At 42.2% G+C, this 25,589-nt stretch overlaps 1 protein-coding gene across 1 annotated transcript; it reads left to right on the forward strand.

Annotated features, from left to right (window-relative positions):
• The first annotated feature begins 328 nt into the window (after nucleotides 1-328).
• Nucleotides 329-25,565, forward strand: ZFYVE16 (zinc finger FYVE-type containing 16). Its single transcript, XM_037374476.1, has 17 exons — nucleotides 329-457; nucleotides 641-2,820; nucleotides 9,223-9,319; nucleotides 10,218-10,391; nucleotides 11,206-11,357; nucleotides 12,751-13,129; nucleotides 13,649-13,771; nucleotides 13,865-14,020; nucleotides 14,634-14,858; nucleotides 16,626-16,708; nucleotides 18,725-18,829; nucleotides 19,709-19,859; nucleotides 20,878-20,958; nucleotides 21,527-21,689; nucleotides 22,524-22,629; nucleotides 23,038-23,205; nucleotides 24,148-25,565. The coding sequence occupies exons 1-17, from the start codon at nucleotides 388-390 to the stop codon at nucleotides 24,307-24,309; spliced, it is 4,575 nt and encodes a 1,524-aa protein (XP_037230373.1). The 5' UTR covers nucleotides 329-387; the 3' UTR covers nucleotides 24,310-25,565.
• Nucleotides 25,566-25,589: the final 24 nt, after the last annotated feature.

Consider the following 25,589-nt stretch of genomic DNA (forward strand, 5'->3'; position numbering starts at 1 on the left):
CAGAGGAAAATGTATAGGGGGTCAAACTAGAAGATCCTAGTATCCTTTCTGGTTTTAAACTTTGTGACATTATAATTGTTTTCAAATGCATTTGGTTTTAATAAGGCAGCTTCAGTTTCCTGATTTGAGGTGAATTTTGAGTGTACATAGTGTACTGAGTGTACTATAGAGCACATTCAGAGTACGTAGAGGCTGACACTGTTTGGTCATTCATGTTGTTTACATGGAGAGAGAAAGAAAGTGTTAATAAAAAGAAAAAATACTTCATAGAAGTTTCTTCTAATAATAATACTTTGACTTTGTAAACAGGAAAATGCTGTGAATGAAATGCTGTGTTTTTCTTTTTAGGTTTAAGAAGTCTAAAGCTTTGCTAGAACTGTGACTAGAATGGACAGTTACTTTAAAGCTGCAGTCTGTGACCTGGACAAACTACTTGATGAATTTGAACAAAATACAGGTTAGTTCCTGCACTACGTTGTTCACCAGCATAATGGTCAAATGACTGTTACCATGGAATTTGAAAGTAGCGTATGCTAAGTGAAAGCTTGCATTGATGAATAGATGGTATTTATAGGGAGTATATTGTGGAAATAGAAGAGTTTTATAAACTTTGCTTTTGATCTGTTTTTGCTTAAAATAGAGGAGTATGACTGCTACAGAACACCCCAAAATCCATATAACTCAAAAGACCTGGCACTTTCTTCACTTCTGGACTGCTTACAAAATGTTTACCCAACACCAAAACTGCAAGATGATGCTAACAACTGTATTTCATCAGAAGAAATCTGTCTAGCTAGCCACACTGGAACAAGTGAAGCACTTCTGAGTTGTTCACCACCAAATGAGAAGAGTGTTGCTGGACCTGATCTTTTATCCACTGTGGACAGTGGCTCCTTAAATGAAATTCAGGCTTCAAACCTGGGAAGGTGTAGTATACCTGTGTGTGATCTTGTTAATGACACAGGTAACTTAATCCATTCAGTGGCTGCTCATGAAGATACTCGAAAGTTGCAATCGGATGACTTCCAGTACAGTGAAGGTTTGATTGGCTTTGGCGTATCTTGCATACCTGTTGCAACTTGTGTGTCATCAGCTGCTTGCAGTAAGGTTTCAGGTACAGAGCAGAGTCATGGGAGCTCAATGCTACAAGATTCAGGACGTCTTAAAACAGAGGACATTGATCATTTAACTTCAAAACCAAACAGTTACGCTACAGCAAAGAACTCTGATCCATGTGATGACCAACACAGGACAGAATCTGTGAAGTGCAGTGAAGTGTTTGATCAGCTTGAACTAAGTGCTCACCTTAATACTGCAGGTGTCCCTGTAATGCTGCAGAATTCAGATGAGTACAATCCCAAAGATAAGAAAGCATACGAAAAATTGCCTTGTGAACCACAAGATGAAAGTGTATGCTCTGCAGTAAGCAAAGAGACGTACAAAAGAAGTGCCATAGAAAAAGCGGACTCAAAAGACGAGAGTAATCTTGAATCCATGCCTTCAGATCTGCCAAAGAGGCCTCAATCACACAAAGGCCCTGCACTATTACCTGGAAATTGTGTTTTGCCACGCTTCTCCCATCAAACAGGAGCTGAAGTAGAACTGCAAAAGGAAATCACAGAAGAGAATGTAGCTACTGAAGAATTTAGTAGCAATAAAATACTAAACAGTGTTTCAACTTCGTGTCCTTCAGTTGAGGATGTCCAGACATCACTGTCATGTCTTCCACTTCCTGTATCTATATGTGGTTCATCAGTTGTAACAGAAGAAAAAGTTAATCCTCTAACTCAAAATAAAACCATGGAGGTTATTAGTGATACATTAACTGTTCATGCTGAAAACTCTAAACTTGATCTCTCAAGTCAGGAATCCCGCAGAAACACTGACTTGCATGAACAGGAAGGACACATCGCTAAAATCAACGAAAGTATTATGGAAGAAAGTACAGATGGAGAGAAGTATGATACTGAGAATGCAGTTGATGACAGTGATTCTCAGCAAATCAAAGCTTTTGCTTCTGCTTTTCTAGAACACGAAGCTGAGCCGTATGGTATTGGTATAGACTCCTATTATAATGAAAGAATGAGCCCTATTATGGCTGACTTTACTGTTGAGGAGAATGTTATTAAAAGCGATACTCTAATAAGCGATGCTGAGCTTGATGATTTCTTGTATGGACAAAGTCTTCACTCCAATGTGTTCAAGTCTTCAGACAATGATAGTAACTTAATGGAAGTTGATGCAGATGAAGGGTATTTAAGAAATGTGGACAGCCTAGATTTCACACAGGTCACTGAGGACCACATGCAAGCAAAACTGGAGGAGATAATGAGCATTAATAATCTTAAAGTATCTCTTACTGCCAATGAGTTGGACTCTGCAACAGAAGAGAGTATGTTTCATATTCAGGATGTGACTGAGAGTGGTAGTGAAGCACTGGTTCCTAATGTTTGTACTGGAGGTGCAAGACCAAAGCAGTTGATTGGCCTTTCCCAAGGAGCTATTGGTCAGAGACAACTGAGTAGAACAGATGTACTTGAGAGAGAAAATCAGGGAACCTGTTCTGTTACCCCAGAAGCTCCTCCCTCAGGTGCCAGCATAATTGTTGATAAAAATTCTGACCCTGCACACTCTGGGAAAAGCAGCCCTGAAGCTGGAGGAAATCAAACATCTAAAAATGTAGAATCACTTAAAATACCTGCAGCTCTCTCAAGGAAACAACCATTGTGGGTTCCTGATTCAGAGGCACCCAACTGCATGAACTGCCAAGTCAAGTTCACGTTTACAAAAAGACGACACCACTGTCGTGCATGTGGTAAGGTAAGTTATTGGGGAACGGCCCTGTGTTACTGAAAGCAAATGAATATCTTATTGTGGGTAACTAAAATACACAAGGGAAAGAATATTGACAGAATTTTTCTATGCTTAAGGTATTTTATTAAAAATTTTTTTTTTTACTTTATAGAAACTTAAAGGCTGTTGAAAAAGACTGATATTAATTAAGAAACATATGGCCTTTTTTGTGAAAATAATTAAAGGAAAGTGTGGGGAATGTTCTTACTTTATCTTCCATTAGTGGCTAGACCATTGTGTTTTGCATAGTACAAGGAAGATGACAGTGGATTATTTCATAGTAATCATAGTGAATTAGCTTTTTACTCAGCTTTTAAGTTAAGCTGAAGTATTTAAGCTTAAAAAATATTGAGGTGATGATCAGAATTCAGGTTAGTGGTTATAATAGTTGTAAAACACTCCATGAGTGTGAAAGGATTGCATTCTTTCAGGAGCTGTAACACCCATACCAGTGCAAAGGATTTACAACCTAAATCTGTCCTTTTGTGTGTTTGGATGTAGAGTTTTCCAGGGTTGTCATCTCAGGGGAAAACTATGCTACTTTTGTGGGTTGAATGGTACTCACCAACTTGGCAAGTAATCTGTAGAACCTTTTTCAGCCTGGGGTCTTCTGCAGTGAATAAGTAATGTCAAAGCTTGTTCTTAATCCAGATCTCTCTTAATCCAGATCCAGTGTGCTACTGTGGTTTACGCTTGTACTAGTGCATAACTGCAAATACTAACAACACTAATGAACTCATTTTTCAGTGTTCCTCTCTAGCTTTGCAGATGAGGAGATAGAACGAAGGCTGATGTCAGTACTTAATAAGCTTTTGCATCCACGGTGTTGAGAGGCATCTGGAGAGGCTCGTTAATTTTTTTCCTAGGATGCTTCTTCTAGCACTGTGTATTCAAAGCATAGTACTTGTTTACTTCAGCTGCAGTAAGCATGAACTAAAGAGGTAGGTTTGAATTTGGGTGCCAAGAAAATTAAAAATTCTTTGTGACAACCTGGAAGTCATTGAACTTAATCACTTGGCAGAATATTCTGTTGAAGTTTTGTAGCAGTTTAAAACAGTTCTTCAGAATATGTTTTGTTTTAGTTGTAAAACTGACTGACTTCAAGTTCCTTTTTACATTCATTGTGAAATTTCTTGCACCTTGTCTAGAGATGGGAATAAAGGCTCCCTTTGCTACACAGTCCTCTTTACAACCATTAGCTGTTAGTGTTGCTAATCTTGTGTGTTAACAGAGGAGGTTTTGCCAGTAGAACAGTGTCTTTAGAGGGAGCATCACAATGCGTGTTCATTGGGAGAATGAATGAAGGCAATACAGATTGTCTAAACTTTACAGACACTGAAGTGCTGTGCAGTTGTAACTCTGCCATAGCTTTTCTGATTGTGGAATAGCTTAACTTTCTGCCTTGTACGACTTTCTGCTTTTTTAATAGTATCTTCTCTTTAGGGAAAAAAAAAGCAGCATTCCTTGTGGACCTGTTGTGGGTTGTTGTGTTTTTAACCACTTGGATATAAGGATAAACTGGTAGGAATTTACAGTTGTCCTCTGTGGACAACTACTCTGAAAGACAATTGTGTAGTTTTCATGTGTCCTACAGCTTCTTTTTAATCAAAGAAAATGGCCACATTTGTGAATTCTGTTTTCTGTGCTGGAGGGAATGTGAGGTTGGTGGTCCCTGCTTTCTCTAACATCTGCAGCACTTGTGACAGACACCAAACAACTTTGTAGTTTTAGTTATTTGTCTCTTCTTGTGGTACACTTCTCTTCCTAGCTCAGCCAGAATCAATTTCTTTGCATGGCAGCCTCACCTTATTCTCCTTTCTCCCATTATGCAGCTGTCCCTTAGTATGTCTTGAACTTGCCTCCTGTGTGTTAGGACTAAGCTGCCTCCTCTGCTGTGGGTCCCAGTGGCACCAAGTGTAAGAAGAGAATACCAATTACAAAGGATTGTACTGCTTAGCACTTGAAGCCCTGATGTGGTTTGTAATTGATTACCAATTAATATTCACCAGTTACATCCTTAACATCTTTACTGAGCATATGCATTTTCAGTTGAGGTAAATTATCTGTGACAGCTAATGCAGAAGCAATTGCAACAGTTGCTCTTTTGAGCTCATATTGTACTGATCACCTATTACTGTTTTTACAGTACATTTCCTACTTAAAGGACTTCACTTGTAATAATTTAATTTTTTTCTCTGTCACTACTGTTTGGGTTGTTTCCCTTTAATCCTCTCAGTTTTCCTGGGGTTAATCAGGAGAAGCAGAAGACTTTTTGTGTTCTTTCTACTTATTTAACTCTGGTCAGCAGTAGAAGGCTTCTGTCAGACCAAGGTTTGAAAAGATACCTCTTTGTAAAGGCCAGTACTGACTCTAGTAGCATCTGCATATAGCTAAAAATGGTGGGACTCTTTGAAAACTTCCAGGCCACCCTTAGAAGAACATAAGGGAAACGCAAAAAAAAGTACTAGATAGTTATGGGAACTCTTGCAGAAAACAGCTTTACTAGAGACATAATTCTTTGAGTGGGATTGTGCAGTGTAGGGCCTGCGAAAGAGACACAATTTTTTCCTCATCTCTGCTTAAAAATGGTCAGTATCCTGTTGGAATAGAAGAGCATATTCTATTCTCTCAAAGAAGTCTTCAGCAAGCTTTTGAAATACTTTAATGAAGGGAGCTAGTAACATAAAGGCAGCCATGCTTAGGAGCCTGCTTAGCCATATGTCCTGGGTTTGGCTGGGATAGAGTCAGCTTTCTCCTTTGTAGCTGGTACAGTGCTGTGTTCTGGATTCATTATGAGAATAATACACCGATGCAAAGTGATGCTTACTCTAAATCAGGAGCCTTTCAAGTTTCCTATTCTCTGCCAATAAGGAGGTGCAGAAGTAGCTGGGAGCAGACACAGCCGGGACAGGTGGCCAGAACTAGGTAAAGAGATACTCCATACCATAGGATGTCATGCCCAGTATATGTACTGGGGGTGGGTGGGGGGGTGGATTTGGCTGGGAGCTGCCGATCTCTGTGGGACAGCAGGCGGTGAGCAATGGTACTGTGCATCACTTGGGTTTTTTTCTTCCCCATGGATTTTATTCTTCTCTATTTCTCTCCATCACTGTTGTTGTTACTGTCCTTATTACTATTTTTACTTTATTTCGATTATTCAGCTGTTCACATCTCAAACCCATGCGTTTTACCTTTTCTCCTCGATTCTCCGCCACATCCGAGCAGGGGGTTTGAGAGTGATCGAGTAGCTGTCTGGTACTTAGTTGCCAGCTTATTCATGAGGTGGAAGAAGTAGCTTGGCATTTCATGACAAACTAATGATTGTTAGGGAGAGACTTGGTGCAGTGCACAGCGCTGCAAAGTCAGCCGATAAGGAATGCTATATGCTGGTATGAGACTAGATTGTTTTAACCGTTACCTGAATCCCCGTGGAGATTTCTTCAGAGACAATGCTATAGCAGTAAAGCAAATCTGACCCAAATCTGGGATTCAGTCCTTGTTCCTATCAGTGTTGTATAATGTAAAATAGTTATGGGATTAATAGATGTAGGAGCAAATTTTGGAACAGGTGGTGCAACCCAGAATTCTTTTAATCACTCTGGATAAGAAATTTAATGTCACTTGTGTCCTCCTTGTTGCTGCTCTTTGTTGTGTTGTTGTTGTGGGTTGTGTGGGGTTTTTTTCTGAAGGTTTCTCCATGAGAGATTGTATTGGGTTTGCATGGCAAGGTTTTGTTAGTGGAAGGCTGCAGGAGTGGCTTCTGTGAGAAGTTGCTGAAAGCTTCTCCCATGTCCGATGGAGCCAATGCTGGCCAGCTCCTAGACAGACCTGCTGATGGCCAAGGCCATCGGCGATGGCGGTAGTGCTTCTGAGGTAACATATTTAATAAGGAGGGGGGAAAGAAGTGCACAACAAACTTTGGTGTAAGAGAGGAGAGAGAATATCTCAGAGCAGCAGCTATGCATACACCCATGGGTGGAGTAGGGGAAGGAGGTGCTCCAGGCACTAGAGCAGAGATTTATCTGCAGCCTGTGGGCAGGGCAGGGCCGGGCAGGGGGAGGCCGGGGGGGACCGGCCCGGAGCAGAGCCCCCCCGGCAGGGCAGGGCAGGGCCGGGCAGGGGGAGGCCGGGGGGGACCGGCCCGGAGCAGAGCCCCCCCGGCAGGGCAGGGCAGGGCCGGGCCGGGCAGGGGGTGGCGGGGGGGGACCGGCCCGGAGCAGACCCCCCCCGGCTGGGCAGGGCAGGGCCGGGCAGGGGGAGGCCGGGGGGGACCGGCCCGGAGCAGAGCCCCCCCGGCAGGGCAGGGCAGGGCCGGGCCGGGCAGGGGGAGGCCGGGGGGGACCGGCCCGGAGCAGAGCCCCCCCGGCAGGGCAGGGCAGGGCAGGGCAGGGGGAGGCCGGGGGGGACCGGCCCGGAGCAGAGCCCCCCCGGCAGGGCAGGGCCGGGCAGGGCCGGGCAGGGGGAGGCCGGGGGGGACCGGCCCGGAGCAGAGCCCCCCCGGCAGGGCAGGGCCGGGCCGGGCAGGGGGAGGCCGGGGGGGACCGGCCCGGAGCAGAGCCCCCCCGGCAGGGCAGGGCAGGGCAGGGCCGGGCAGGGGGAGGCCGGGGGGGACCGGCCCGGAGCAGAGCCCCCCCGGCAGGGCAGGGCAGGGCAGGGCAGGGGGAGGCCGGGGGGGACCGGCCCGGAGCAGAGCCCCCCCGGCAGGGCAGGGCAGGGCAGGGCCGGGCAGGGGGAGGCCGGGGGGGACCGGCCCGGAGCAGAGCCCCCCCGGCAGGGCAGGGCAGGGCCGGGCAGGGCCGGGCAGGGCAGCCCGCGGGCAGCCCAGGGCCGGGCAGGCCGTGCCCCCCGCCCGGGGAGGGCCCCGCGGGGCAGGGCAGCACACGGTGTGTGTCAGGGCCGGGGGGATCTCTCCCCGCCCTGCCCTGCTGTGGCCGGCCCCAAAGGCCCCCGGCTTCCCCCGGCGGAGCCCGCTGTGCCGGGAGGGAACTGCCGAGCGCTCTCCCTGCCCGGGCCTCGCCCCACCAGCCGGGGGTTACAGGGGCTCTGCCCGGCACCGCGCGGGGGGCGCCGGCGGCCGGCAGCGCCGGGCACCGCGGGCGGCTGGGACAGCCTGGCACAGGTTAAGCTGCGAGACTTGAATATTAGGCTGCAGAGTGTTTTGAATCAAACAGTTATTTCTTGGGAGTTTTCTAATCCCTGTGCAATTGTATACCAACTGCTTCAAGCTGCAAACTTCAAAGAATTTTTTTTAAATACCAGTTTTACCTACTATTTTGAGTGCTTCTGGCCTTATGTGATTAGATGTGCTCACAGCAAGAAATTTTAGGTGCTGTTCTGTTTCATAACTGCATCGGAGAGAGTATTGGCTAGACCAAAGTGCTTAGCCATATGGTGTGCGTGTTCCTGGTGACATGTGGAAGGTTGATTTGTAGACATCTAAGGATTGCTTGGGTCCAGCAGAAATACCTAACAAATTTCAAAAGCTTATGGTACGCATAGGTTGTGGTACAGTTTTTGGAACAGGATAGGAAGAACGCCTGATCAAAAGCAGGCTTGGCAGACTTTGTGGCTTGGCCCAAATTGTGGAGATTCCTAATCATAGCAGCATAGAATGGTTTGGGTTGGAAGAGACCTTTAAAAATCATCTAGTCCAACTTCCCTGCTGTGGGCAGGGACATCTCTCACTAGGCCAGGTTACTCAGAGCCCTGTCCAAACCTGGCCTAGAACGCAGCCCATGACGGGGCATGTCCATAGCCTCTCTGGGCAGGCAACCTGTGTCTGTGTCTCACCACCATCATAGTGAAAAGTTTCTTCTTTACATCCAGTTGAAATCCACCAGCTTTCAGTTTATAACCATTGCCCCTTGTCCTGTCATTGTAGGCCCTGGTAAAAGATCTCTCTCCATATTTCTTGTAAACCCCCTTTATATATCGAGAGGTTGCAAGGAGTTCTCCCTGCAGCCTTCTCTTTTGCAGGCTGAACAACGCCAGCCCTCTCAGCCTGTCTTCACAGGAGAGGTGCTCCAGCCCTCTGGTCATCCTTGTGGCCCTGCTGTAGACCTGCTCCAGGTCCATGTCAGTCCTGTGCCAAGGGCCCCGGAGCTGGACTTTTTTTAAAGTATTAAAAAGGTATTAAAAAGGCTTTTTAATAAAAACCTTTTTAGTCTAGTGCTTTCCCCTCTCCCCAGACAGGATTGTAAGATACGTGTGCTACAGCTGGTTTTCTCCTTGCCTACTTCCAGAAAAGCGCATGCATGCTTAATATAATGCAATCTGTTTTAGTAAAAGGAGTAAATAATAACAGGAACTTAATTCAGGAAATACTGGGATTTTGTCTATAACATTTTATTCAATCTCTTTCTGGTTCAGGTTTTTTGTGGCAGCTGTTGCAAACGGAAGTGCAAGCTACAGTACATGGAGAAGGAAGCAAGAGTCTGTACAGGCTGTTTTGATGATATTAATAAGGGTAAAACTTTCTTTTGAGTAATTGAAGTAATCATTAAAGAATAGGTATGGCTAGTGTCTCTTTAACCTTTGCTCTTTTGGGGGAGCTTCACTACTTTAATTGGTGTATATTGTCCTATTCCTGAGATGGAAGAAGGAAGAGAATAATTGTACCTTAGTTGGATTTCAGTTTTTTTAAACTTAGAATAGCAAGCTGATTGTTTTTTATTTAAGAAAAAAAAAAGTAGGTTTGAATTCTGGAGGACTAAATATAAAGTTACGTTATTTGGTCGTCTGTAGCAGGAGTATAGCAAAGGACCATCTCTCCACAGTAGCCTTCTGTGTGTTTCAGGGCCATGCTTCTGCATATTTTCACATGTTGTTTGCCCATTCCATGTAGCTTTCTGTCCTGGTATTTTCACAAGTCACTTAAAAGTACTACAGGAGTTGAATCGTAAGGTAAGCTTTTCTTAACTGAAAGCTTTAAGCATGGATGCTTATTGAAACATCAGGAGAAAAAACAGAACTCCTGATTATTGATGTTTAAATAACAAGTTGCAAACATACCAGATTTTTAATATGCCACCTGGATGGACTTTGACTTGATAAATGTGATACATGTATTTGCACCAGGGTCCAGGGATCATATGGTTCAGTGTGGTCACTGCAACAGTAGCAAGATGTACAAGGAGGTCTGTTTCTGCGTTAGGAAGGAATTAGGCAAATGTGCAAGTCAAAATTAAGAAAATGTGACTTTTCTTTTGCACAGTAGCTTGAGTGTTCATTTTTCATAGCTAGCTCACAAATTGTGCACTGCTCTTGCAAAAAAAAACCCAACAAACCAAAGCCACCCATAATACTGCACTGCAAAGGAAATTTAATCAGTTCTGAAGTCTTAAAAACTAACCACATTTTTTTAGCCCAGGCACTTGAAAGGATGATGAGTCCAGCTGGTCCTGTCCCCAGTTCCAGTACCTTCCCAGAGTATTCTACTGATCCACGTTTGGAGGAAGCCCAGATATCTGGTAGTGTTAGCTCTCCTTCACTTTCTGCATTGTTACCTGTCTCAGCACTTAAACAACCTGGTATTGAAGGTATGCTAAATGTAGTAGAATATGTCTAACACTTTCTGGATCTCTTTGGAAAGAGTTGTTTATGGCATCATGGATGCAGACTTGGTGTAGTGATATTTTTTTGTGGGAAATGGAAACTCTGTGATCTGGGACATGGGGAAGTTACTTGTAGTACCCAGTTCTGATGCGGTGTAGGAGTTCGACCAAGTCTGTCTTAAGTCTCTGTTTATTAAATGTGGATGTTACGGGGTTTTGTCATTGTTTTCTGTTGATATTGTAATTTTTGTGTGTGTGTGGATAGATATTATTGTCATTTTTATAGAGCCTAGGAGGTCTCTGGCTTGTGTTGCAACTGCCAAGCTTATAGTAAAACCAAAAAGTAGTTGTTTAGATCAGAGTTGCTAGGGAGCAGTAGGAGTTCATTCTCCATTTAAATACAAATGATTAGTGACTGAGTAGTGACTTTATTCCACTTCAACATCTGATCTCCTTCAATGAAAAATAGGAGTAAGCTAACCTTTTACAGTGTGTTTCATCTTTTAGTTGTCATACGCACTTCATTCTTACTTTACTACAGAGGGAAGATTGAGAAAGTAGCCTGCGTTAGATAGGAATTGATAGATTTGACTATAGTGTGGCAGCTTCATCTGCAAGTACGAGATTTTTCTTGCCTGTATTTGTGTGACAGGAGACTGGCTGATGTCAGACTCCCTACTTGTGCTTGGTTCCAGTAAACATGGTCTCTGGGCAGAGAAGGAGCTTCATTTTTATCCCTTGCAGCTGTTAGAACAGTACAATAATATAAAGTCAGTATTGTTTTTTTAACCTGTCCTAGGGCTGAGCCAGAAAGAACAGAGGAGAGTTTGGTTTGCAGATGGCCTTTTGCCAAATGGTGAAGTGGCAGATACGACAAAGCTTTCATCTGGAGCAAAGAGATCATCACAGGACTTAAGTCTAGGAAACCCTGACTTGGGAGAGATGCATATGGTATGTATTAAGAAGTATCTCTGGGTGCACAAATACCTCTTGAAACACCTTTCCTTGCTACTGAGGGGACCCCTTACTTACAATAATATGACTTTTTCTTCAGACCTTTTGGAATCTGAGCCAGTATTTGACTTTTTGGGGGGGTGTGGTGTGTGACTGTGAAGTCTTTGGGTTGAAATATTCTGTAGACAGTACATCACAGGAAACCATGTTTGTTTTGGGGTGTATGTGAACTTGAAGTGTGGCAGAAAATTAGTAAAGCTGACAACCAGACCAGATCATTACTATTTGTATATGGAGGATCTGAGCAGTTGCTAGGTGTATAGCAGGTAAATCAACCTTAGTTCATGAAGAGTGGGTAATAGTAAATGTGACCTCATTTGAGCAAGGAAGGACTCCAGTAAGTTGCAGTAATCCAAAGGTATAACCTGTTTTCCATTTTGGGGGAAGAGTAGGATCCTTTCATTTGCAAAAGATGAACAATGTCTAAAATTAAAAGCAGCCAGGACAAAGTGAGTGGGAAACAATTAGTTGATGGTTTTTGTATGCATCTTCAGGAGCTCAAACAAAACAGCCCAAAAGCAAAGGAGGTACTTTACCAGGTAGCACAGAATCTTGAGTGTGCTGCCACAGGATGATATGAAGAAGGTCAAAAGTATAAAGTGATAGGAAATGCCAGCAAGCAAATTCATAGGGAAGAATTCTGTTAGAGGCCAGTTTAGTCATGGTTTTGTCTGTGTGTTTGTGGAGTGTAATTTTTGGAGTGTCTTTTTTTATTTTGTATCCTTCATTTTTATTTTTCTGGCATGTGTGTTTTCTAAGCAGAGGATTTGCTGGAAGTGGATGCCATAGCAGAAGAACTGTTAACAGGACAAGTTAGAGTTGTTTGTTTTTCTTCTTGTTGCAATGGAAAACTCTTCTCTCTTGAGATAGGATGCAGCTCTGACATACTTCAGAGATTGCAGTGCACCTACTGATGTGTTTGGTCTGAGGTTTTTTTATGACAGCTCATATCCGGATGTGCCTATGCTCATAGCTTGTCATATCCATTTCACTGGGGAAGCGGCATGGTTTTAACTCCAAACTAGAACTGAATCAGGGTGTGAAATGCTAAAGTTAGCTGTTGATACCTGGTGTAGAAATCAATTACATATCTTCACCTAATGTAACTTCTGAAGAAGTGAGGGGGGAGGGAGGTGTGTGGGAGTGCAGGGGGCGGGAAGGAAGATCCAGGAGAAACATGGTGGCTTTCTTCTTGTTTAGAGGGAAATGCATTCTCAGTATTTGTGATGGATTTCTTTCTCTCTTTGCTTCTAGAAGGCTGGTAATGAAAGTTTAGCTTGTTGTGAGACAAGAGTGTAGATACCTTTTTTATTTTATTTCTTCTTCATAGGCTGCAAACCCAGAGGAAGGTGACATGTTAACTGATGTAAATCCAAAACCTAAGGAAGAAATTGATACTACTACAAGAATAGAGGGATTGTGTCTTCCTGTTCCTTCAGATGATGCACAGCAGGCTGTTCCAGGCCAGAATGAGGTGGTACAGAGTTGTTCATCTGTGCCTCTAGCAACAGAAGAAAGTTCTTCTGTGGCAGAGGCTGAGAAGACTAGCTGCAGTTCAGTTGATCAGACTACAAGTGATATGCCTGCTAGTCCTTTGAGTTACAGAGCCCTATGTGGTCTTGAAAACTGTGTCCGTAAAGAGACAAGCCTTGTTCCTGATGGAGATACACTGCCTCCACTTTTGCTTGCAGTGGGTAAAAAAGGAAAAGGTAAAATATGAGAAAATTATTAATATTTCATCACTTGATGCAAGATTTCTAAATAGGAGCTTGTGTGTATCACTTGTATTTTAATACAGTTCTAATCTTTCATTTATTTGCTGCCTGTTGGATTGTTGGGTAATGAGCATGCGTTACTAAAAAGGTCAATATGTTCTGAAAAGAACACTTCATCATTTAAATGCATTATAGTAGCAACTGTGCTCATTGATGGTAACTGACAGTACCAGCATATGGACGAGGAGACAGCATCCACAGTTCGTCAGTAATTACCAAAGGAGTGGTAGCCCGAGTTTGCACCTTTGTTACAAGTTACTGCTTTATTTTCACATGCTCCTTGAGTCTTAGGGTAAGCTGTTCATTGTTGATCTGTAGCTGTTCTCTGTTTGAGAATCATTGTTGCACACTGAGATAGGAGGATGGGACAGTCTTTGATGCACTATGATCTTTAATTTGTGTTTTAAGTGGTTGGCTGACATGTTGAACTAATTTGGGTGTTAATTTATTTAGATCCTCTAGTAGAAGAACGTCCATCTCACCAAAAGGTCACCTTGCTTCTTGTGGAGGGAGGTCCCCATCCATTAACTTTTATCCTAAATGCAAACTTTCTTGTGAATGTCAAGCTAATAACTTGTAAGTCATGCACATTTTCTTTTCCATTAAATCCAGCTTTCTTTTTCTGTCTGTAAAACAGCATTAGTATGGTGTCTGTCTTTTTAATTAAAGATTCTTCAGAAAAGTGCTGGTACTTCTCAACAAATGGACTACATGGTTTGGGTCAGGCAGAAATTGTCATTGTGTTGAAGTGTTTGCCAGATGAAGAGATTTTTCCTAGAGAAATATTTAAATTATTTATTGGCATCTATAAGGATGCAATGAAAGGTATGTAACTTCAACATATTAGTTCTTTATTTTATAGTATGTTCTTGCTGATCTTTAAAGCTGGAAGTTGACATGTAACTTTTCTTGAAGTATTTGTATGTAATGATCCTGCTGAAAAACCCTGCAGTATTAGCCTTGGGTTTTAAACAAATGACAGGAAGAAAAAAATTGAAATTTTTTTGTTTCATACACTTCTTTAAGTGTCTTGTTCACAGGATTTTTGTCGTTATTTACTGATAGTATGTTGGAGATTCTGGGTGTAAGTCCTTGAGTCTGTGGTTTAGGACATCTGGAACTTCATCTGTAGACGTCCAAACGCTCTTACGTACATAAATAGTTGAGGTCTGTTAATCAAAGGTCATCAGTTAGTATGTGCTGGAGCATTGCACACTTCGGGGGTTTTGGCATTTGTTTGGGAAAACCTACTTTTTTAGTTAGCAGATATGGAGCACTCAGTCTGTGGGTTTAGATGTCTGCAGACATTCTGAAAAATGTGAGATGTACCATAGGACTTGCAAGCCTTTAGGAGACGGCTAGTTAGGACAGTTTCCTTGATGGTAGTGTACTACTTCTCCAGATGTGCAAAGACTCTCCTCTGTCTCTCTTCCTACAGGAAGGCTAATAAGAAACATGGAAAACATAACTTGTACTGAAAACTTTCTCGGCAACAAAGAGCATGGAGGATTCCTGTTTGTTTCCCCAACGTTTCAGAAACTTGATGACCAGATTCTACCAGATAACCCTTTCCTTTGTGGCATTCTCATCCATAAGCTGGAAATACCCTGGGCAAAAGTTTTTCCCATCCGTTTAATGTTGAGATTGGGAGCAGAGTATGGGGGTAAGTTTTAATGCTTGAAGTAGCTGGATAAATGTAAAATTCCCCTTGGAAAATACTGGTTTTCTCAGACACGCAAGATATTTAAAATCACCATTGCAGTGTTTGTATGTTACGCTTGTGTAAGGCTGGTGTTCCATACATGTGAAGCTACCTGTTCAGACACTTGGGAATTTACACTGTCCTGCTAGACTTCCTTGATTGGATTTGGTTTTTTGCCTCAGCTGATGAGAAAGCTAAGTAACCAAAACTGACAGTCGTAAAGTATCAGAATGCCTGACTTCTGTTGTCATAGAAGGATTTGAAGGAAGTTCACAAGGCCAGTTTACAACTCTGACAAATTGATTTTTTAAATTGTTACTGAGATGGTGTATGCTGGCAAAACAATACTGCTTCATGAACAGAATAAAGGTATTTGTTGCTTATAAGGGTAACTTACTCATTAATACATTTGGAATCTCCAGGCCTGTAAAAATGCACAAGGCATTCTTTCAAAGTGAGGTGGATAGAGAGCATGTAAATGTGCACCACCAGAGGTTGTGCAGTGACACAGCCTCCATGTGGGAATTAACCCTCCACAGTCTGTTGCAGGCTCTCCCAACGAGATTTACATTGAATGCTCCAGGCTCACCGGAGGAGGAGTGTTTATGCAGATTCCCCTTGCCTTGAAGAACAGATAAAGCTAGGTGGAGCCAGACCTGAAAGAGGATACTGTCCTGAATGCCTTCTAGAGTTGCTTGTGGAGTTGCTTGAATAATGCAGACATTTAATTTAGTGATGTAGGTGCTGTTTTGTTTGTTGTTGCACTGCTGCTTATGGTGTAGAGAGCAGGAGTTCAGAGAAGGTGCAGCGTACAGCAGTTGCTTAAGTGGAATGGATTTCTAAAATGTGTCATACACAGCTTTCCTGACCTGAAGACATTTGTGATTAATAAGCCTACCATGCTAGAAGCTGCAAGTCCATAAATAGGTATCACTTGTTCATTTATAGATTTTTTTTGAGTCAATAGCAGATTTCTGCTGGCCAGGCTTCTGTCTGTGTGTTGACAAGGCTGGTGGCTTCTTTCACTCTTCTTTCTCTTACCAAACTACTTGTCTTTTTTTTTTTCTTTTTCTTTTCCCCCTCTTTAACCCATTTTGCATCTTTGACCTTACAGGCCTGACTTTGCTATGTTATTTGTTTTCTTTTCAAATGGCTTCATACTGTGGTCTGCATCTCATTGCATTCCCTTGTTTCCATCTGCGTGTGTTTCCCATTGAAGCGATGGGACTTTAAAGCCTGTTGCTTTGTATGAACATCCTCGCTCACTCTATTTTTGCTTATTGATATGAAGTGGTACTTCACTTTGTATTATAGGATATTAATCTGTGTGGTGTTCTTGTTCAAGCAACTACGAAGCCTTGCAACCCCTCCCGCAGCTGTTGACCCCAAGCCTGAGCTGAGGATGTTTCTGTCCAGACCACCTATTGCAAGAAACGTAGCTGAAAAATCACATGAAACAGCCATAAGTCTGCCACAAAATAACTGCCACTAGGAGAGTGATTCTGTGCAATGACATTGCAGTAGGATTTGACTATAGGTGGGGAAGCCATGCAGTGGGCTGAAGCACAGTCTGACAGAGGATCAGGTGGTGACTAGTTCCTTTGGCTGGTCAGATACTGAGCTTAAGAAACATCAGCTGCAGCTGAAAATAAATACTTGGATTAGCAAGTTCTACAGTTGTTCGTAGGTGGATGTGACCTTTTCTTTTCTCTTTCACCCCGACCATAGTGTATCCAACTCCTGTAGTAAGTTACAGGCACCGGAAGCCACTCTTTGGAGAGATTGGACACACAATTATGAACCTACTTGTTGTGAGTAAATGTTTTATTCTCTTCCCTTCCAGTTGTAACTCTAGGTGATGTAAAATACCCTCAAAACTCCAATTCTTGAAAGCAGAGTTATTTTTGGCAAAGATACAGGAGTAATATTTTTGTCCTTCAGACCTGACTTGAAACTTCCTTACCAGAGAGGGTGAGCAAGTTAGGAGAGCTTTATCTTTCACGTTATGTTGTTGCACATCAGTTCTGGTAGTAAGAAATAGCTTTCAATGAACGAGAAGAATTCACGCTGAAGCTGGTAGCAATCATCATCTGGTTGCATTTTCCACTTCCAGGCGTTGGTGTGGTGCACGAATTGTAGTCTTAAGTCCAACTTTTTTTTTTTTTTTTAAATGTGAAGAAGGGCTTGGCAGGCAGGTGCTGTGGTCTCACTGTGATGGTAAGTTTGTGTGACAAAGTAATTACTCTTATCACAGTTAACAAGTGTGACTGTCATATGTGTAGAAGTTTTTGGCAAAATGAGCCAAGTACACAAAGTCTGGAGTTTATGCCGTTCCCTGAGGGAAGTTTTTCCCCTGTTACCTGAATAATTTGGTTTAAACTTCCAGTAAGCTTTTATTTCCTGACCAGTAACCTTCCTCTTCGGATACTTACATAGAACTTGTCCTTAATGCTATGATGAAAAGTGCTGTAAGGCTATGGCAAGAATTGCCTGTATTGTTTAGGTAATCACCAAGTCCTCTCCTAAGGGTTCCAGGACTATTTGCAGCTGTGATGAAGGACCATTTGCAGCTGCGATGACACTGCAGTCTTTGGCCCCTCTTTCCTTCTTGCTGCTGTCCATATAATTACATAGGGCATCAATCAGAGGAGTTGCACCATCTAAAAAACAGCATCTTTCTCCTCAGTGGAGGAATCTTATATTTTGGTTCCGTGAGCCAGCTCCCTTGCCAACTGGTGAAGCACTAGTACCAATGTGGAATTGCATCTGCAGTCTTCAAGGAATCTTGCTGTTGTGCTGCTGGTGAAAGGGACTTCTTTGGAGTTTATGTTCAGCTGGATTGGAGTTACTCTGGTTCTACATAGCTGTGTCTGTAGTGCCAGCTTGAAGCAGGCGGTGGGATTAGGTGCTTCTTGGCAGAACTACTTCTTTTGACACAGTAGGAGTGTTAATCATAAGGTGACTGCAGAGTGTTCTTGGTGTTGCGTAGTTAACTAGCGGTGGTGCAAATCCTCAGTGAAGGATTGTGTAAAATCTTGTACCATGCAAGCGACCGAGGAGTGGCAAATGATGGAGGAGGGGGCACCTGTGATGTAGATCCTTAAGATTGCCAACACAATGCCCATTCAATTGAAACTTCCAGTGCAGTGAGGTATGTTCATAAATACCCTTCTTGGTAAAGCAGAGCTGATTGAGGAAGGTACTGATAACCTGGCTCAGGTGATAACAAGAGCCTTTGCTAACCTCTTCTCAGCTGAGCTAGTAAAGGCACATGAAACCATTTTATACCTCTTGTCATTCTTCAGGGATAGAACAGGGTAGGGAAATGTTGCAGAAGAGGCTGAGATGATGGATGTTAATGGCTGTCGGAGAAAAGTGTAAGGAACAGTGTGGTACTTGAGCTATAACCACACAAGTTAGAGCTGTAGGTGTCAGGGTGTGAGCCTGGAAGCAAACTAACCTAGATGGTGGCTTCCATGCTTTTGCTTTTCCATCAGAGTGAGGGTGTTGAAGTATTGTGTTCCCTAAAACACTCTTAAGACCCTAATGTGCATGAAGTGGCCATAGTCTAAATAACCCACTGGTAAGTACAGCAACCTTGGTCAGTGCTGTAAATTCATTAATGTGTTCACTAAGGTACCCTTCATGTACACCCCAGCAGGAAAAACGTGATCACCAAGTCTTTAGCCACCCTGAATGTCCTTACTGTTTTAGAAGTCTTAGAGATGTAATGTATTTAAAGTACTTTTATCTAGGTGATATTTGTTGTAAAAGGTAAGAAAATTATACTTGATTGTCTGCTAGCGTAAAAACTTTGCCTGTTACAGGACCTTAGAAATTATCGGTATACTTTGCATACCATAGACAACCTGTTTGTTCATGTGGAAATGGGTCGAAGCTGTATTAAAATACCCCTAAGGAAGTATAATGAGGTGAGTAAAACAATCTTTCTAATCCAAACTGCTTTAGTCTTTATTTTCCATACAATACCAGTCACGTCTTTAATGTGAACTGTAAAAAAGCGGGAGGGGAAAAAAAAGAAAATAAAAAGGGATTGGGAGTGGTTCTTCTAGATGGTAGTGAACTTTTTATTCTGCAGTGAGTTTCCAGCAGTCTGGCAAGTGAGTTCTCCACTTGATAGCAGCTGTCTGGATTACTTTGCTATTTGCTGTGCAGAGGACTCTTTGAAGTTTGAGCTGATAGAAGCATGTGATGGGGGGAGGGGGTGGCATGAAATTGTCTGAGCAGACATTTCCATCTTCCTGGATATGTTGGAAGGTGGGTAATGATAAGCGAAAAGTTGAGCTTTAGGATCAGTGTTAAATGCAGACAAATCAGCGGTTTCTATGAAGTCTTTTAGCATGTATTGTCAAGGATTCTCTCTGACACATTTCCTGCTGATGGTGTTTTGCTTAACTCGGAAAGAAAAAATGAAAAAATCTTGCCAGTGTGATTTTTACTACAAATTACTCACTCCAGCTTTAACAGAAAAAAAAAACCCTGAATAATAAACTGTGTGAGGCTTAATGCACATTTTAGCCTTAAGGCCAATGGAATTCCTACAAGTGATACTCTGTACTGTCCAGTGGTACTCTGACTTAATCTCTGTCAACTGAAGTAGCATTTTTGAGCGTGCTTAGTGTTCCTCCAGCTAGTCATGGCAAACTGCATTGTTCAAACTCCCTGGAACTAACTTAAGTGCATAGTTCTTGAGCTTTGTTTTGTTCTTGGGGTTTTTCCAGTGTTTTGTCTTTAAAATGAGTACCGCAAAGTGAGATTTGTCCATTTAATGTCAGATTTTGTGTTGACAGGTAATGAAGGTCATCAGTTCTTCTAATGAACATGTAATTAGTATTGGAGCATGTTTTAATACTGAAGCAGACTCTCACTTAGTCTGTGTGCAGAACGTGCATGGCCTTTATCACACACAAGCAGTCAGCGCTACTGGACATCCTAGGAAAGGTAAGCTGTCTTGTTTGACCTGTGGAGAAAAACTGTATTTTTAGAGCAGAACTGTAAGTTCACTTCTAGCCTGCAAGGAAAATAAGTATTCCAAGTCAGTTGTTGAGAGCAAAGGTTCAGTATTCAAGCACCACAGTAATTTAAATGCCAAATAAAGTGTTGCTGGTTTCTGTCAACACTTAGCTGCTTTTTACAGCTGCTGTATTAAATGGAGATTAATACTTTCTTCCTCATTGTTTCCAGAATGCTACTAATACAGCTTACGCTTTCAGACAGAGACTCCTTACGTAATTCAAAATCTAAATTTAATATTAGCATGAATTGTGTGCTGTATTTTACGTAAGTAAACAAATAGTCTCCATAACTGAGTGCATGGAAGTAACATGGAGGTAACAGTGAGTTTTTCTGTACAACACCTAGCAAACTGGTAATGACCACCTTTACAGAGAGGAGTGGAGACAGGTACCTAAGAGAGAGGTGCAACTAACATGTGAATGCGAAGGTCCATAGCATGGGAATTCACTTGTGTCATCTTTTATTTCAGTTGCTTTCAGTACTGCTGAAAATGAGCTAAACTTAAGGAATATCTTCTGTAAATAAACTAAATTTACAAGCCAAGTAGCCTGTCTGTTTTAAAGGACAGAAAGAACCAAAGGCCAACCAACCAGCAGACCAAGCAAAAACCTGCACCACTGTTTCTTCAACCATGTCTCCTCTTTGTATACAGAGCTTTTTCTGGCTTGCCTGTGTTGGCTCACTGCTGATATCTTAGAAGGATGCTGTATGCGCTTACAGAATAAATCAACAAAGCTGGTCTGTTTTGCCAAGGTCTGACTAGGAAAAATTCTTCTTTCCTTACAGAGTGTGGTGTCCTGTCAGTAAGGGATTTCAGTTAGCAGTTTCAGTGTAGAAGTACCTTTTTTGCCTGTCTTTTTAAAAAGGAATGCAAGTTAAACATTAGTAATGACAAACGTGAGTGATATGAAGTGGGTACTCACTTTCTTCCTACGTTTTATAGTTACAGGTGCAAGTTTTGTGGTGTTTAATGGAGCCTTAAAAACATCTTCAGGATTTTTAGCTAAATGCAGTATAGTTGAAGGTGAGAATTTTCTCCTGTGTGGTTTCCTTGTAAGAGTTTGGGGTTTTGTTGGGGTTTTTTGGGGGGGGGGGGGCGGGGAAGGGGAAAAATGAAAAAAAGCAGCAGTCTTGCATAAGATGTTTATTTCTCAGTAAGTGAAACTTTTCCTTTTCAGGATTTTTCCCTTTGTAGAAAACCTACTGCAGACAAATGCTGTAGAAAGAACACGTTAGTTTACCTACTTGCTTTAGTCCATGCAAGTCTTTCCTGTACAGTCGCCTATAGCTAGGACAATTTTCATTGCCCTATTGATGAAATACATATATTGACGCAGAAATGCAAAAAACTTGTGAGATTAGTCTTAGATTGACCTTTTGCTATTAGTTCTGTTGACCAGAAAGTTTTTCATTACTTCCTCTTTCACATAACATTTAATGCTATAATTGGGGAATGGAGTCCATGTGAATGTGCATTTAGTAACGAGCTGTAGGAGAGGGTTGGTCCCACTAGAATTTAAGCCAAGTTTCTACTAAAAAGCTGTGCTACTCTTTCTGTAGAAAAGTTGGAATCTTAACTGGTTTTCTTCTAGATGGACTAATGGTACAAATAACGCCAGAAACGATGGAAAGCCTACGTCAGGCATTGCGAGACAAGAAGGACTTTAAAATAACTTGTGGCAAAACGGATGCAGGAGACATAAAAGAATATGTAGATATTTGCTGGGTAGAAAATGAAGAAAAAACAAACAAAGGGTAAATGTATTAACAAAGCAAAACATCTGAGAGAAATTTTGTTCCCAACTTTCAAATATCCACCTTTAATTTCTTGATATTAAGATATTTCTATTGAAAGAAGGCACTTAATACTAAAACCCAAAAGGGGATAGAATGGTAAACTACCTGCAGTCCTCTAGATGTCACTAATGGAACAATTTTGCTTTTGGTTCACCAAAACTTAAAATCCTTGTCTCTGTTCGGGAGGTTGACTGGAAAAGCAAGTGGACCCTCCATTTCCTTTGAAAGTCCTCTATCAAATCAGCAACCAGTTTGTGTGAGGATGCAGTTAATCCCTTTAAGCTTCCTTGTGAGGGAGGGGCTCGGAAGTACTTGCCTACTACTGGCCCTTGGCCAGTCACTGCTTGGAGTGCCAGTGTTCAAAAAAGCAAAAGGAGATGCAAGACATCTGTATTGGATGAGATTTGAATGCTTGTTTATGTGGCTTCAAACTTTAATTACGCATCGCTAATTCCAGGCTTGCCTCATGTCAAGTTGTTTCTCAGGCCATGAGTTTGCCTTTTTCTGTGGCTTCTCTGACCAATTCAAACAAACAGTGGCTTTACCGAAGATGGTCTATATCTTCTTAAACCTGTAAGATCAGGTGTTTATGCAGTGTTGTTAGTTCCCTATTTTGGATTTTTCTTTTTTGTAGCATCAGTATTTCCATGATACAAGACCTGTATTACATTTTGTGGTAAAGCTGCTTCAATAGCCTTTAAGGATGACTAAACATTGAATAACTGGTATGAAGTAATAATCTGAATGATAAAATGTTGTTTCAGTTATTAACTGTACTGCTGTCTTCCATAGAATTTTAAGCCCAGTCGATGGAAAATCAATGGAAGGAACTTGGAGTGAAAAAGTAATACAAGGCAGAGACTTCGAAAAAGAGGGGAAGGTTATGAAGTGTACCCAAGTTAGTATATTACATTGTTCTTGAGCCTTTTTGCTACTTTTTAGAATAGTTAGGTGGTAAAATGCTCATGCTAAACAATACTACTAAAGAAACTAACTAACCTGATGTATAACCCATTCTGATAGGCAGAACATTCCGCATAGGTCTTTGGTAAGTTTACGTACTTTTCATTTTTCTCCTCTGCAAAAAACTAAAAAGTCTGTTGGCATTGACAGCTCTAGAGACAGGTAGGTGCTCCCCTGGTCACTTCAGTGGTTTGATTGAATAGATGAAAGACAAGAACACTTTGCCAGCAAACAAGCACTATAGCTTGCTCTGCTCTGCATTATATGTCTATTGAATTACTCTTCTCCTTCTTTACTCATAGAACCAGGCTGCTGACTGTCCTTATCCTTTCCGTAATTTCAGGTATACTATTTTCTGAAGAACCATGAACTATCCAGTCCTGTTCCTCCTCATCAGTTTGCTGAAGAGATTGCTCTTGCCTGCAGTACTGCTCTTTGCCCACACCTTAAAACCTTGAAAAATAATGGGATGACTAAGATAGGCCTGCGGGTTGCCATTGACTCAGATACGGTAATCTGTTGACTTTTGTTGCAGACACTCCATTTCAGCTGAAATATCCTTGGATATTTGAGAGATCTTGGATCTCTTTCTGAATGTTTTTGAGTTTTTTGCCCTAGCCCAGATGCAGGCTGAGAATGAAATTTTGTGAAGCAGCTGTCTTAATGACTAGTTTGTCTTAAAAGTCTCCTTACTCTGCCCCAAATGCCCTAATAGCTAGCTGCTTGCAGTCTTACTCTGCCCCAAATGCCCTAATAGCTAGCTGCTTGCAGTAAGCCATCAGTCCTTGCCTAGTTTTCAGTCTCTCTGGCACTCATATGCCTCCAAGGTGAGTCAGTTTAGAGAAGCATGGAGCCAATTTTCTGATGCTTTTCTCAAAAGTAGGCAGTTTTCTGCTGGTTTTGCTCCCAGATGTTCAGGAAGGGATGTTTGCACAGAAGTCTGTACAGCAGGAAAGGACAGGTCTGCCTAGGTGAGGATGGAAGAGGGGGAAGGCAAGGCTCCCTAGCACGTGATGCTTCTAGGAAGATTACAAAACTGTCAAACAGTTCAGTTCTTTGCCTCTCCAGGAGTTCTTTGTTACTGCCTTATGTTTCTTGAGAGAAGCTGAAAATACAGTCCTGAAAATCTACTTTTCAGTAATATCTTTTGAAATTAATTTAACGGTAACTGTGATGCCAGGATATGATGGGATCACTCCTCTGGACATCAGACTGAAGCAGTCTGGGATGCAGAGGACGTGTGGCCCTGAAAACCCAGGAGAGTGTTGCATGCCTCTCGGTGGCAAGCCTGAATTGGTCATGACTGACCTCAAAACCTATCCAGTTGCCCGTGTCTGAATGTTAAAGTTTGTCACTTGGTGCTAACTGAAATACTCTTACAGAGGTACTGCACTTGTGTTGTCTTGTTCAAACAGAAGGTGTTAATACCAGCTTTTGTATGTTTTCCTTGTAGGTTGAGTACTTGGCTGGATCTGGAGGCCACCTTCTTCCACCAAACTATCTGAACGACTTAGACAATGCTTTGATTCCTGTGATCCACAGTGGAATGTCAGATCCTACCAGTCTGCCGTTGAAAATGGAATTAATATTTTTCATCATAGAACACCTGTATTGATGAGGCTGATTACAGGCAACATACTGATTTGCTAGATCTGAACACCAAAGTTACAAAGCTACAAACACTAAAAGTGTTAAGGTTTCTAAACCGGTTAGGTTTTAGTAGGTTTTCAGGCTGTTTTTCAAAGCCCTCAAATTCTCTCTGGTTTCTTTACCACAGAAGAGTTTGTGCAGTTTATCTTGTTTCCTGAAGTTCTGGAAGTTGACACTTAATACAGGTGCCAAAGAGGGCAGGTTCTGTGATCTCTTTACACACTCATAGCATTTACTGCATGTAGTGGTGTGACTGTAAGCCATACTATCTTTCCTCTCAGCCTTGGTTAAATGCATTACGAAACATCGCCTGCGGTTAGATCTGATCTCTGCAGCATGTGTTTTCCGTGTGCAGATGAGCAAAACACTGGGGCAGAAGCTGGGGCACAAAACTTTTTCTTGCCATTTGAGATTCAAATGCGAGATCCTGTATAGCTGACAGCAGGCTTCCCGTGTCGCTGCAAAATACAAGTGCATGCCTTCTGGCACTTGTTTATGACTGGCACGAGGAAGAATTTTACTTGTTTGTGAAGACTTGGAAATGCTTAGCATTAGGATATTCCACTGGTGCTTCAGGAACACATGCCCAGAGTTAATTTCTTTTCTAGAGTAACTGATTTCTTTCTTACTTACCTAACTTAAACAGATGCTATTTTTATAAATAACTGCAACTTTTTCCTTACTGTTTTTGAAGTCCTGATGCAGTTTGACCTCTCGAGGGTTAAACAAAGAACCAGATTATCCCTGAGGCAATCTACATGTAGCTGTACATCAGACCAGGTTCTGCAGTATCTTTTCTGCTCCAGTCTGCTGCTTTTGGCACTTCTTGGTAGCCACCTCTACTTTCAGGGAGAACCAATGTATTAAGTGTGAATTTTCATGAATGCATTGATTATATTTTTTTTTTTCAAATTTTTTATCGACGGTTTTTTGGTAAACATGAGGTTCTTGCACGGTAGTATTTTTGATACCGGGTCATTAAGATCTATTTAGGTATTGGCAATGTATGCGATTTGTACTGAGGGTTGGGTGCACCGCAGCAGGGCTCTGGTAACTGTCAGGCAACGGTCGAGAACAGAATCCAAACTGAAGTATGTACAAGGTGCATATTGTTTTCAGTAGAGATGCTGGCGCAGTTCTGTAACGAGTATTAAAACGCTAATGCCTTCTGGATGTTAAAAGGGGATATTTTCTGGCTTTGTATCAAAAACAACGTGTAACTTAAGCTGTCCTGCTCTGCTGTCA

Source organism: Falco rusticolus, chromosome Z (assembly GCF_015220075.1).
Source record: "Falco rusticolus isolate bFalRus1 chromosome Z, bFalRus1.pri, whole genome shotgun sequence".
Taxonomy (NCBI): domain Eukaryota; kingdom Metazoa; phylum Chordata; class Aves; order Falconiformes; family Falconidae; genus Falco; species Falco rusticolus.